This window comes from Podarcis melisellensis (genome assembly GCF_964234715.1).
Source record: "Podarcis melisellensis genome assembly, chromosome: 17".
NCBI classification, from domain to species: Eukaryota; Metazoa; Chordata; class Lepidosauria; order Squamata; family Lacertidae; genus Podarcis; species Podarcis melisellensis.
In genome coordinates this window covers 10,439,077-10,452,077 of record NC_138534.1, presented here as the reverse complement: position 1 = coordinate 10,452,077, position 13,001 = coordinate 10,439,077, and the positions used below count along the sequence as shown (strand labels likewise).

At 48.3% G+C, this 13,001-nt stretch overlaps 2 protein-coding genes across 5 annotated transcripts in view; one reads left to right on the top strand and one right to left on the bottom strand.

Moving 5' to 3' along the window:
• Positions 1 to 13,001, top strand: part of RASAL3 (RAS protein activator like 3) — a 145,917-nt gene that overhangs the window by 27,610 nt on the left and 105,306 nt on the right. The window lies entirely within an intron of this gene.
• The window catches only part of CYP4F22 (cytochrome P450 family 4 subfamily F member 22), a 37,628-nt gene that overhangs the window by 15,680 nt on the left and 8,947 nt on the right, over positions 1 to 13,001 (bottom strand). For 2 of the 3 annotated variants that reach the window (XM_081894337.1, XM_081894339.1), the window contains exons 4-5: positions 4,520 to 4,573; positions 381 to 508 (exon numbers count right to left, since the gene is read on the bottom strand). In XM_081894337.1, coding sequence (XP_081750463.1) covers positions 381 to 508; positions 4,520 to 4,573 — 182 coding nt within the window. Of the gene's footprint in view, positions 1 to 380; positions 509 to 4,519; positions 4,574 to 8,267; positions 8,413 to 13,001 lie in introns of all 3 variants that reach the window. The other variant, XM_081894338.1, reaches the window with a different exon arrangement.

Below are 13,001 nucleotides of genomic sequence, written 5' to 3'. Positions count from 1 at the left end.
GGCCTCTCCATCCATGGCCGTACTGGGTTTACCTCAGCACGCGGGCAGCAAGGCTTTGGATTGGCTGCAGGAACTTCATGCAGCCAATCCAAAGCTGCGCCACTCAGAGGTGTCTGTGGCTTCAGATTGGCTGCAAGAACTTCTTTCAGCCAATCCAAAGCCATTCCAGCATCCTGGAAGTCATTCCCCTCCGCGGCTTCTTTTCAAGGAAATGCCACGCCGGACTGACCGAGTGGGCATCAGGGTCCACGGGCCGGATTTACAAACCTAGTGGGCTGCATCCAGTCCCCTGACCGTAGTTTGCAGACCCCTGTGTAAGAGCATGAGGAGAAGCACATGGAGCGAAAGTGCATTAGCATGAGTATTTTGAAGGCACTCACGTGCATGATGTCTGTGCTCTGGTTGAAGAATTTCATGTAAGGCTTCAGGATGTCAAAATGAAAAGCCGGGGTGAGCATCCGCCGATGTCGTCCCCACTTCTTTCCACCGCTCAGAAGTAATCCATCGCCTGGCACAAGAAACAGAGGCTCATTGAGGTGCAGTATCCTGGCAGCGGAATGGCCTGCCTGCAGCCAGTGAGACTCCCAGAGAAGATGAACAGCCAGGTCCACAAAACCACACCCTAAAGATCAAAATATCCACCCTGATGGGAAAACATGGGTGGAACTGTCAGCGCTCGATTTTGCCTAGGTATACCACTAGTTCTACTAGTAAAAAAGGAAAAGGTAAAGGACCCCTGGACGATTAAGTTCAGTCAAAGGTGATTATGGGGTGCGGCACTCATCTCGCTTTCAGGCCTAGGGAGCCGGCGTTTGTCCACAGACAGCTTTCTGGGTCATGTGGCCAGCATGACTAAACCACTTCTGGTGCAACAGAACACCGGGATGGAAACCAGAGTGCACGGAAATGCTGTTTGCCTTCCCGCTACAGCGGTACCTATTTATCTACTTGCACTGGTGTGCTTTCGAACTGCTAAGTTGGCAGGAGCTGGGACAGAGCAACCGGAGCTCACCCTGTCATGGGGATTCAAACTGCCGACCTTCCGAGCAGCAAGCACAAGGGGATCAGTGGTTTAGACCACAGCGCTACCTCCGTCCCTTATTCTACTAGTAGCTAATGATCATAAAAGATAAAAGCAGAATCGCCATATTCAGGCACAAGATACCTCCATCAGATGGTGCGGACTAAGAATGAAGGATGGGCACTGGATCCTACCCTTGTCTGGCCACCCTGGGGTTATCTGGCTTGCTTCTCCTGATAGGCAGGATGTTGAACTGCATCTGAGCTCAGAGGACATTAATCTGGTGGGGTTGTCTAGGGAGACAAAGGGGCGTCACTGTGGATGCAAAATTATCTCTTCACAAGGAAGTTCTAAAGGAACAGATAACAACTTGATCTCCCAATCAGAAGTCTATAGACCTGCAGGTAATTAGTTGCCCTAATTAGGCGGCAGTTGTGAAGTCAGCTCAACAATGATGCAACAGCCCTTTCGGGAGATGAATAGCAGTAGCTTTCTGGCGTCCACAAATTAGAAGCCTTGCAGAGAATGATTTTATTGCTGTAAAGTGTCTCCTACTGTGTAGATCAAGGGGACACCAACAACCTCTAGGAGTACTTGTTCAAGATTAACTGCAGTGTGAGAGGGGAATTTCTGAGCTTGCAATTGGGGAGGGAACTCCCCTCCCCGGTTGCAATGCCTTAAGGGCTCTCACATGGAAGATGGAGCCAGCTTGTTTTCTTCTGCTCTGGAGGGTAGGACTCGAACCAATAGCTTCAAGTTACAAGACAGGAGATTCCAGCTAAGGGTCAGGAAAAACTTTTTGACAGCAAGAGCTGTTTGACAGTGGAACAGTCTCCCTCGGGAGGACTCTCCTTCCTTGGAGGTTTCAAAGCAGAGGTTGAATGGCCAACTGCCATGGATGCTTTAGCTGAGATTCCTGAATTGCATGGGGTTGGACTAGATGACCGTTGGGTCCCCTCAAACTCTACAATTCTATGTTCCTGGCTGCTGTTAAAATTCATCCCTGTCTTTAAACGAAAGGCTGATCCAGGTACAAATTTCCCAAGTTTCCCCTTTGTTTGTGGCTCATCTTGTCTTGTGCTGTAACGCTGCTCACTCTTTTTTTTTAAAAAAATAACTTTTTTATTCAAAATTAAAACAAAACATATTATCCAGAAACATATCACCCTTATTCCCCCCATTTTCCCTCCCTCCCTCCCCCCACAGAACCCACCCCCACCCCCCGACTTCCCTCAGTTCCAGTCTTTGATTTCTCTAAAAATGCTGTTTTCTGCATGTTACACAGTTGTCATTTAGCTATTTAGCTGATTATTATCAATAAAAAGCTTGTGAATGCTTATTCAAAACCAGCCAAGGAGTCCAGTTCACTTTGTTGCGTCTTCAAATACTTTGTAAAGGGTTCCCATTCATCTTTAAAGTCACAGTTATCCTAATGCTGGTAACTCTTATAAGGTAAAGTAAGCTCTGTTGTTTCATTGGCTGTAAAAACGACTCTCATACTGTGCTTTCAGTACTATAGCAGGTATGGAAGCACCTTAACCATGTCAGGGTCCTGTCTGATGTCCCTACCTAAGCCCAATCAAGACCTATGTATCACTCCAAAGTGACTGGAAGCTTATGCATGCCAGGATAAGCACTCCACTGGCAGACAGCATAGAATCCTTTTTGAACTTCTATATTACTGGTCTTCAATTGGTGGGTCGGGATAGGAGCACTAGCACCGTGCAAATATATGGTTAAAGGTTTGAAAATGGGTCCCCAAAGGCATGTTTGGGTGAAAAGCAGGGCAAGGATCTGAACAGGTTGCAGATCCCTGACCGGAAGAATCAGAAATCAGGAAAACCAAAATTTTAATAAAGAATGGGGAAAATATATAATTTATCTTAAAAACCATTGTAAACAGTTAAAATTGTTAGTAGGATTGGAATAGGGACGTGGGTGGCACTGTGGGTTAAACCACTGAGCCTAGGACTTGCCAATCAGAAGGTCAGCGGTTCGAATCCCCGTGACGGGGTGAGCGCCCGTTGCTTGGTCCCTGCTCGAAAGCACGTCAAAGTGCAAGTTGATAAATAGGTACCGCTCCGGTGGGAAGGTAAACAGCATTTCCATGTGCTGCTCTGGCTCGCCAGAAGCGGCTTTGTCATGCTGGCCACATGACCCGGAAGCTGTACGCCGGCTCCCTCGGCCAGTAAAGCAAGATGAGCGCCGCAACCCCAAAGTCGGTCACGACTGGACCTAATGGTCAGGGGTCCCTTTACATTTACCTTTAGGATTGGAATAACCCTTGTAGTTTAATAGTGAAATTTGGATATCATGGGGAGGTAAAAGATTTGGATTACAGCAGATCCTCTACTCACAACCACAATCCATTCCGGAGGCCCGTCCGGAAGTCGAAACAGGTCGCTGGGAGAGGCGCCGTTGTGCGCTGGCGCATCTAGCGTTTGCGTGCTTCTGCGCATGCGCGAACAGCAAACACCACTCCTGCGCACGCGCGAACGGTGGCAAACCCACCGGTTACTTCTGGGTTTGCCATGGACGTTGGGCAAAATGGATGCGAGTGGAGGCGGGCATAAGAAGAGGTTTGACTGTATTATAAAAGATGCAGGAGGAAATGATTAACAATAGGACCCACAAAGGAGAGAAGGGAAGTCCAGGAGATTCTATGGAATCTTGTCTTTATGTTGTATGTTGGATATGTGATTGTAAAACTGTCATTTGAAAAACCAAATGAACAGGTCGCGGACATAGCTGTCACCTTACAGATTTGAAAATAAGGGGCCAGCAGCCTCGGAAATCAGGGATCAGCAGCCAAAATAAGGGATTTTCAGAGCGCAGGTATTTTCGACTTCTGAGCCCCTCCGAGCCAAAGGCAGAAAGCCCAACCAGCAGCCAAACAAAGCCTCAAGCGGTGGTTCCCACAGCGCAGCAACCCAGCAAAGGGGGTGCAGCAAGGAAAACCACTGTCACCTCTCCACTGGGAAGCGCTGAGCAAAGGCGAGTCCCCAGGCAACGTGGCCGATTTGATCGGCACAAGGCATGCAAGCTCCACCCCCCCAGTCATTCTTAGACTCCTTATTGGGTGAGCAACGCAGCCAAGCAACACAGTTGGAGCTTCCCTCCTCCCTGGCTGGCAGGGAGGGAGGGAGAGGAGCTGCTTCCTTTGAAACCCGGGAAATTTAAGGGACATCATCAATAAGGGACAGCAGCGGGACACGGCGCTGGGATAAGGGACTTTCCCGCCAAATAAGGGACGGTTGACCTTTATGGTTGCAGATCCCTGTTCTGCATCAATTGTGGGGAACCCCTGTCCCTCCAGATGTTGCTGAAATGAAACTACCACCAGCTCCAGCAAGCATGGCCAATGGCCAAGAATGAGGGGAGTTGTAGTTTAGTAACATCTGGAGGGCCATAGTTGCCCCACATCTGCTCCACGTACTTATCCCTGGCACAAGAGCTCATGGTCTGACAAGTTTCAGGTGTGGGGCAGGGGTACCTTACCAAGCCAAGGCTTCAAGAAGCCGTAGAAGAGTTTGTCTTTGGGAGCAACAGCAGCTGTAGGGCAGAGAAAAACAGAAACACATTCAGTCTAGTCCTCTCAGATCTCCAGACATTTAAGTATTAAAGAAATTAGGCATACAATTATTATGATGTTTATTTATATCCTACTTCCCCACCCCCAAACCGCGACTCAAAGTGGCTTACACAAATCAAAGCAATAAAAATACAGTGGTGCCTCGCAAGCCGAAAATAATCCATTCCGCTAGTCTCTTCGTCTAGCGGTTTTTTGGTCTTGCGAAGCAACCCTATTAGCGGCTTAGCGCTATTAGCGGTTTAGCGGCCATTAAAGGCTTAGCGTTTTCATCTTGCGAAGCAAGCCCATAGGGAAATTTGTCTTGCGAAGCGCATCGAAAAACGGAAAACCCTTTAGTCTAGCGGGTTTTTCGTCTTGCAAGGCATTCGTCTTGCGGGGCACCACTGTAATTTAAAGTGTTTTCGGGGGCACCTCCACTGGGGAGTGGAACAAGGGAATTGGAACGCCTTCAGCCTAGCAGCACAGAGCAAAGGCTCAGGAAGGGATCATCCCAGCCCCAGATATTTGCATCTGCATCAAGACTAGACGCACAGAATGGGCGCACTTGCAGGGAAGCTCACTGAGGCCAAGCAGCCACAAAAATGGAATTATCATCAGATTAAAATAAAATTAAAATAAAAGAAGCATGGCAAAGATAGCACAGGCTTACTTTTGCCATGCTTTTATTTTGTCGGAGAGGTGGTGTAGTTGTTTTTCTTTTCTTTACAAAAATCAACTTTTTCCCTACAGAACTCTGCCCTGAGAACATGCAGGGAGCATCCTTGGAGTAATGCAGCCATGCTCAGATCCCATAATCTGCATGACACCCTTCAACACACTTTACAAAACCTTCCCTCTCCCATCTCAATTGAAGCAAAATTAACCACGCAGCATTACATTTTGAGTCTACAAATTAATAGATGCAGAGCATGAATATAGACATACACAAGCACACTCCAGGTAAGGCAAAGGCAGGGTGGGACATTCTCATTTCCCTGACAGAGAAGGAAGACACAGATCTGGTTTTCACATGATTTGTTTAGGCTTACTATGATTTACGGATGTGGGGGGTGTTAAGGGAGGGGTAGTACTTCTGGCAAGGGACACGTCCTGCTCCTTTGGGGGCAGTTTGTCCGCCTTTGGTCCCCACACTGCACTCGGCTCTCACCTGCAGCTCCATGAAGCTGTTGGTGTGACAGCGGCCACACCCTGGAATGGCTTTGATTGGCCAGCTAAACCAGGTGAGGATAGCCGAAGGGTCTCATACCCTCAGTGAGTTAGGGACCTCCTCTGCGTGCAAAGACAGGCTCTGGCAGATTGAGCGGACGAAACCAGTAGTGCGTCCAGTGGTCAATAAGACGGTTTCTGCCCATGCTCTAGAGGCAAGTGAGGGGCAGGTGGGGTTTGTCAACCTGGAAAGGTAGTCCATGTAGGACGGGGTCAGCAAGGCTTACTGGGCCTGGGCCGGATCACTCCTGCGGAGATCCTCCGTGGGTCGGACCGACACAGCGCAACACCGTAAACTGCGTCTGCACATGTCCGCGGCACCGGAAGTCTGGGCATGCGCAGAAGCAATTTCTGGAGAAGTGGAAGATGGTCCCCGCGCCGCACCGGTTTAGTGCAGCACTTGGGGACTCACCGGGTGGGCGGCTTGGTTCGGGGGCAGCTCACGAGCCGGTTAAGCGACGCTCATGGACCACTTCTGGCCCATGGGCCTTAGGTTGCTGACCTCTGATGTAGGAGAAGGAAAACTCTGACCCAAATCTGCACTGCTTTGCAGGATATATTAGGGAGAAGAAAAGGCTAAGGAGTAAACCCTACACAAATCCAAAGTAGAGTCCCTAAGATGGTTGGATGGCTCCTTATATGCTCCTTCTGGACCACATCAGCGAGGCCAATGGGGGGTCTTGTTGACTGGGCAGCCCAGGACCTCCATGCACATTGCTTAGGCTTGCACACTGCAGAGGTCCCTTTGGTGCTGCCAATGCAGCGGTCTGACTTCAGCCCCAGAAGTGAACTCCATTGTCTCTCAAGAAAGACAGATGCCAACGACAGCAAACCCAGCTTGGCAGACTAATCATAAATTGTTTTCTGCCAACAAATTGTGGTGGAACGCCATAATTTGGTCTTAGCTTATGGCACGCTTGGCGTTATGTCTGAACCAGATAGCCCTAATTGGTCCAATCCTGTTTGGCCAGTCCACTCCAGACAATCGCTGGGGCACAAAAACCCAATGCAGGAGCAGTTGGGAAAACAAAGCAAGCTTTGGAGAAACAAGTTAGAGATTGTTTGCTTCTCTGCGGGATAATTCATGGTTTCCTGAACAAACCATGGTGAAAACAATGTCCCTTCCTAAAAGCATCTAACAACGTCCCTTTGCAATGATGAGTGGAAGGATTCCTCTGACAAAGCCATGCTGCACATTCAGCTTCCGACAATTGACCACCCATTGTAATTACAGAGAATGCATGATTGGGTCTACAACTGCCAAAGGCTCCAGTGAGAAAATATAATGGAAGCCATCTCCATTGATAATTGATATATCCACAACCAGTTGATTATCATTTTGCATTTATGGCCATGCATGAACACTATTGCAAATGCAGCAGTTTCCCGAGGTTTCTTGCTGTGGAATATTCCGAATGTGTGTGTTTGTTGTGCAACTCACTTCATTTCCTCTTATTCGTCACATAAAAGAATTGCTTCCTATATTATCGCCAGCTCTCCATATTAATTTCTCTCCCCTCCCCCAATAAAGTCACGTCTAAGATGGTAGTCTGAAGGTCAAAACCTGAACCAAGCAGGCAGGCATGGGGCAAGTTGTCAATGGCTCATTGAATTCCATGGACTGAAGCGGATAAGCTGCATTGAAAATAGGGATGTCCAGTGCTATTTTTCAGAAAAAGAGGTGCTGGAACTCACCACAAACACCTCCCTTGTTCTCTTAGAATGGCAGTGTTGCTAGAACTGAGCTGCTGCTGCTGTTGTTTTTTTTAAAAAATATTACGTATACTTTTCAGATATATACATTTCACTGATTTTACAATCACTTTGACATTTTAAAGCTTGACTTCCTTCCCCCTCTTTCTGCGGTTCCTTAAATTTATTTTTAATGCCTTCTGCATATCCAAATTAACTTAACTTACTCATTTATTTATCTCCTTTAAATATATACTCTTACGTAACTGCAGGTTATTACAAGGACCCTGCCAGTGTTTTGATCTGTTTACAATTTATCTGCAAATATTCAACAAACCATTTCCATTCTTTGCTAAAAAGTTTGTTTATCTTGATTTCTTATTCTTCCGGTACGTTTTGCCATTTCTGCATATTCCATCAGTTTTTGTATCCATTCTTCCTTGAGTTCTGGTGAGTTCCAGCTGAAAAAAAGCCCTGGGGACATCCTATTCCGTAGCCTCCAACGTTTTCCCAATGAAAATAGGGACGCCCTAAGGAAAAGCGGGACATTTCGGGATCAAATCAGAAACCGGGACGGCTTCTGTAAATCCGGGACTGTCCCTGGAAATTAGGGGCGCTTGGAGAGTCTGTTCTTATGCCCGACATGAGACCTACAGGCAGCCAGATGCCACCCTCAAGTCAGCCCTCTGCATGGCTCCAGCTTTGTGCCCTAAGGAATGACCTCTACACGTGCCCACTTTCTCTGCCACAATCTACCTGATTCCCGGAGCACAGGACCGATGGTCTCTGGATGGAAAAGCCTCAGAATTGGAACCCAGGGCCCAAACCACCAGACACAGACCTGCCCGTACTGGGCAGTCAGCTGCGCGGCATCCTGCAGCCCTTCCTCGTTGCTTTGCGCCTAGGACAAGGATTGGGTTAGCAGAGACGCCAGCTCAGCCTGCTCCCCAAGATCTGTGTGAGTAAATAAGCCCACAAAGCTTGCTAGCCTGCAAAGAAACAGTTAGTTAAGAGTCCTGAGGTCGGAGAGCTCCAGCTTGTCGCATTTCGATTGTAGGTACAGTGGGAAGACGGCACACTCCATGCTCTGTCCACCAACCCATTCACTCGCTTGTGTGTAATTCGTCACCAGTGGCTTCCAGGCTACTGACTAATTGCAAGGCCCAAGCCTTCCTGGAATGGAAGCGATATTAACTGTCTCCGTGTGCCAGGGGGAAAGATGGCAGCCCGCAAGAAGAACCAAGCAGAAAAAGAAGGAAAGACAAAATGCAATATACTAGACCTCTCCATTCTCAACCTTGGGTCTCCAGATATTAAAAATGTAAAGGTCCAGTAGTGACCGACTCTGGGGTTGCGGCGCTCATCTCGCTTTATTGGCCGAGGGAGCAGGCGTACAGCTTCCGGGTCATGTGGCCAGCATGACTAAGCTGCTTCTGGCAAACCAGAGCAGCACACGGAAACGTCGTTTACCTTCCCACCGGAGCGGTACCTATTTATCTACTTGCACTTTGACGTGCTTTCGAACTGCTAGGTTGGCAGGAGCAGGGGCCAAGCAACGGGAGCTCACCCCGCCGCGGGGATTCAAGCCACCGACCTTCTGATCAGCAAGTCCTAGGCTCTGTGGTTTAACCCACAGCGCTACCCGCATCCCTCTTGCCACCCGCGTCCCTCCAGATATTACTGAACTACAACTCCCGTTATATCTGACAGTAGTTCTACTATTCCTGAGCACTGGCCATGCTGGCTAGGAATGGTAGGAGTTGTAGTCCAACAATGCCTGTGGATCAAAGGTTGAGAAAGGTTGCAATTATAGAGAGAACTGGTACTGTTCCTATGACAAGTGTGATAGGAACACGAGGAAGCTAAAAAACTGTGGTGCCTTCTTTAGACGTGCACCTTAGCTAGAAATTGACTAGCTGGCCAGGGGGCATAGCCCAATAGTGAAACGCTTGCTTTGTTTACAAAAGGCCTCTGGCATCTCCAGGAAGCAGGTGTGCCAACTCAGGCTTGTGGGTGTTGGTTTCTGCTTCCTTCACTGTGGAGCGAAGTGCTTGTCACGGGACAATGTTTTGCATTCCACAGTCAAAGTACTGTTGGGTTTCCCACGGGAATGGGAGACTGGATGTGACGTACACTGGTTTCCTGTTTTTCACTGTTCTCTCAGTATTCTTTGTTTCCGAGGAGTTGAGTTGATTCTCTGCTCTCGCAGAGGCAAGATGCCTGCTTGTAAACTCTCAGCATTGACGTGTAAATAAAGTAAAGTTAAGCATGTGGCATGTACTGCTCATCCTTCCACTGTGTACAGGAGTCTGCAATAACAACAGTGGGTGCCCGCTGCCACAACGTAGACATGCGATGTCACACACACATGCCTGCACATAGTGCATTTGACATCACACGCACCATGTGCAGACGTGTGTGTGTGATGTTGCGTGTCCGCGTGGAGGCGGCTCCTCTTTGCAACCAGCGAGGCACCCTTTTCCACAAGGGGGGGGCACACTCAGAGACCGTGCCTCCATGTCTGAGGCCTTCCCCCCATCCGAAAAGGGTGCTTCGTTCGCTGGCTGCAGAGGTCAGAGCTGAACTGCTTCTCTCTCAGAGAAGAGAGCCGTCGGAGAAGAGAGCCACTGCCGCCTACCGGCTTTTCTCATTGACTTTGTGGGTGCCAAGCCCCCACGATTATATTATTGTGGGTGCCTAAGGACCCACGGCCCCCTGGAGTTGGCTCCTGTGCCAGGTAGGGTTAGGGAAACGCTGGAAAGCTTCTGCAAGTGTTCACAATAATGAGCAACCTTGATCATCTTGGGAGAACGAGATAAGAGGCGGATGTGGCGTTGAGAAGGAGGAGGAGGACATGTTTGGACTCGATATCCTACCTTTCACTCCCCTTAAGGAGTCTCAAAGCGGCTAACATTCTCCTTTCCCTTCCTCCCCCACAACAAACACTCTGTGAGGTGAGTGAGGCTGAGAGACTTCAGAGAAGTGTGACTGGCCCAAGGTCACCCAGCAGCTGCATGTGGAGGAGCGGAGACGCGAACCCGGTTCTCTAGATTACGAGACTACCACTCTTAACCACTACACCACTGCTGGCTCCAAAAGTGCCTGGACTCCAAACATCTGTTCACTTCTGTGCTTTACTTCTACATGAGGCAGCAAGCAAAGAAGGCCTGCTTCGGGAAAAGCCAGGACTTCAAAGGTCATAGCCTTGAGGCTCCAGCTGTGTTTGGATCGTGGCCAGGAAACACTACGTGTCATAACCTCCATTATTCATGACACCAAAACTAGGGCAACCAGTGTTTCACCAGCGAGGGATTTGGGGAATCCTGGCAGTCAGTATTAGCCGTTCTCTGATCCATGGCACATCATATTCCCCTTCTCTCTCAAAAACGGACGCAGGAACCGCTTAGTTAGAGGCTGCTGCCCTGACTCCTTGATCAAATCAATTGTCTTAGCTTCAGCATCTGAACTGCAACCCACTTCCTAGCTGCCTTCATACAAGATGCTGAATTCATTGCCTTCTAGCACCCCTGCCTGCGCTTGAAAGGATCCGCCTTTCACAATCATGGCTCCTTAGGAGGAACTCTCACTGTCATCACCATGGCTTATCTTATTGCTAGATCCATTTCAGCTGGAGTTTAGGACTGGTTTGGACACAGAAACTACTTTGGTCACCCTGTATGATGACTTATGTCAGGAAGGAGACAAGGAAAATGTGTCCCTGTAAGTTCTCCTCAACTTCTAAGCAGCTTTTGAAACCATCAACCATGGTATCGTTCTGGAACAGCTGCCCAAGTTAGGGGGGCGGCGGCACCACTTTGCAGTGGTCCCGGTCTGGGCATAGAGGGCGTAGCAAGGGAGGTGCGGTAGGTGCAGTTTGCCCCGGGTGTCCCCATTGGGGGGGGGTTGACAAAATGGCGAGCGGCACTCACCATGGGGCCTGCAACACACCCAAGCCATGCGACTTTAAGCTATGTCTGTGAGGTGTGCATGTGTTCTTGTCATTGCTTGCTATGCTGTTGTGTATTTCTGTGTTATACAGTGGTACCTCGGGTTACAAAATTCATTCCGGAGGTCCATTCTTAACCTGAAACCATTCTTAACCTGAGGCACGCTTTCGCTAATGGGGCTTCCCGCTGCTGCCGTGCTGTTGCTGTGCAATTTCCATTCTCATCCTGGGGCAAAGTTCGTAACCCAAGGTACTACTTCCGCGTTAGCGGAGTTCGTAACCCGAAGCGTTTGTAACCCGAAGTGTTTGTAAACCGAGGTACCACTGTACTGTCAACCACCCTGTGATCCTTGAATGAAGGGCGGCACAGAAATTTCATAAAAAACAATAATTATTATTCCTCCAGCAGCTAGATAGAATCACTAACAAACACCCTATTCATAATAATAAAACCATCCTGAAAATCCACCATCAGAAAATGAAAAAAATACTTGCAGTGTTACATTTATTTTTGTTTGCTTCTTCATTTAAAACACTGCATACTACCCTTTCACTAGGGTGGTCATGTTACTCAGTTTAAGTCTGGTTTAAGGATAATCAATCCTAAGGAGGAAGGAGTTGTCTATCAATAGTTAGCTACTGGACAGCAGACTGAAAGGGCGCACACAGTTCACCCAGTTAGCCTTTGACAAGACGGCGAGATGTCCTGCATTAAATCAGTCATTAACAACTTTGCATCTATATATTCAAATCAGTACATTTTACATGCAATTTTCTGTCCTTTTTTGGGGGGGGGGTGAAGGGCCGCTCAACCCTTCCTCAACAGATTCCTGGGTGGTAATGAAACCCTAAAAACACAATAAAATTGTTGCATTAAGGATAATACAAGGCGGCCACTAAAAATGTCCACAAATTAAAATGTCCGAGAAAGCAAAACGCCCTAGTCTAGAAACAAAACAAGAATCGAATGAAGGCACCGGCTGGACTTCTTTAAGTAAGACATGTGCTAATTCATTATTAAATGAATAAAACAAAGTCTTCTGCTTTGTTGTAATTTGGAGCACTTCCAACTGGGAAGGGCCCTTAGAGAAGAGCCTCAGCAGATCTCAGCACGTGGGCAAGATGGTTTCAATCACAATACAATATAATGGTTAAAGTTATTGCATCTCTCATCTTAACACAGTTTCCTTCACTCCCATCCTGCCTTCCCCCCAGTCAGTTCAGTGCCTGTGTTGAAACTCTGGTATTGGGGAGGGGGGGCAACTTCACACCAGCATGAGACCATGTACAGTGGTACCTCAGGTTAAGAACTTAATTCGTTCTGGAGGTCCGTACTTAACCTGAAACTGTTCTTAACCTGAAGTACCACTTTAGCTAACGGGGCCTCCTGCTGCCGCCGCGCCGCTGAAGCCCGATTTCTGTTCTCATCCTGAAGCAAAGTTCTTAACCTGAACACTATTTCTGGATTAGCGGAGTCTGTAACCTGAAGCATATGTAACCTGAAGTGTACGTAACCTGAGGTACCACTGTATTTGGCCAAGGTC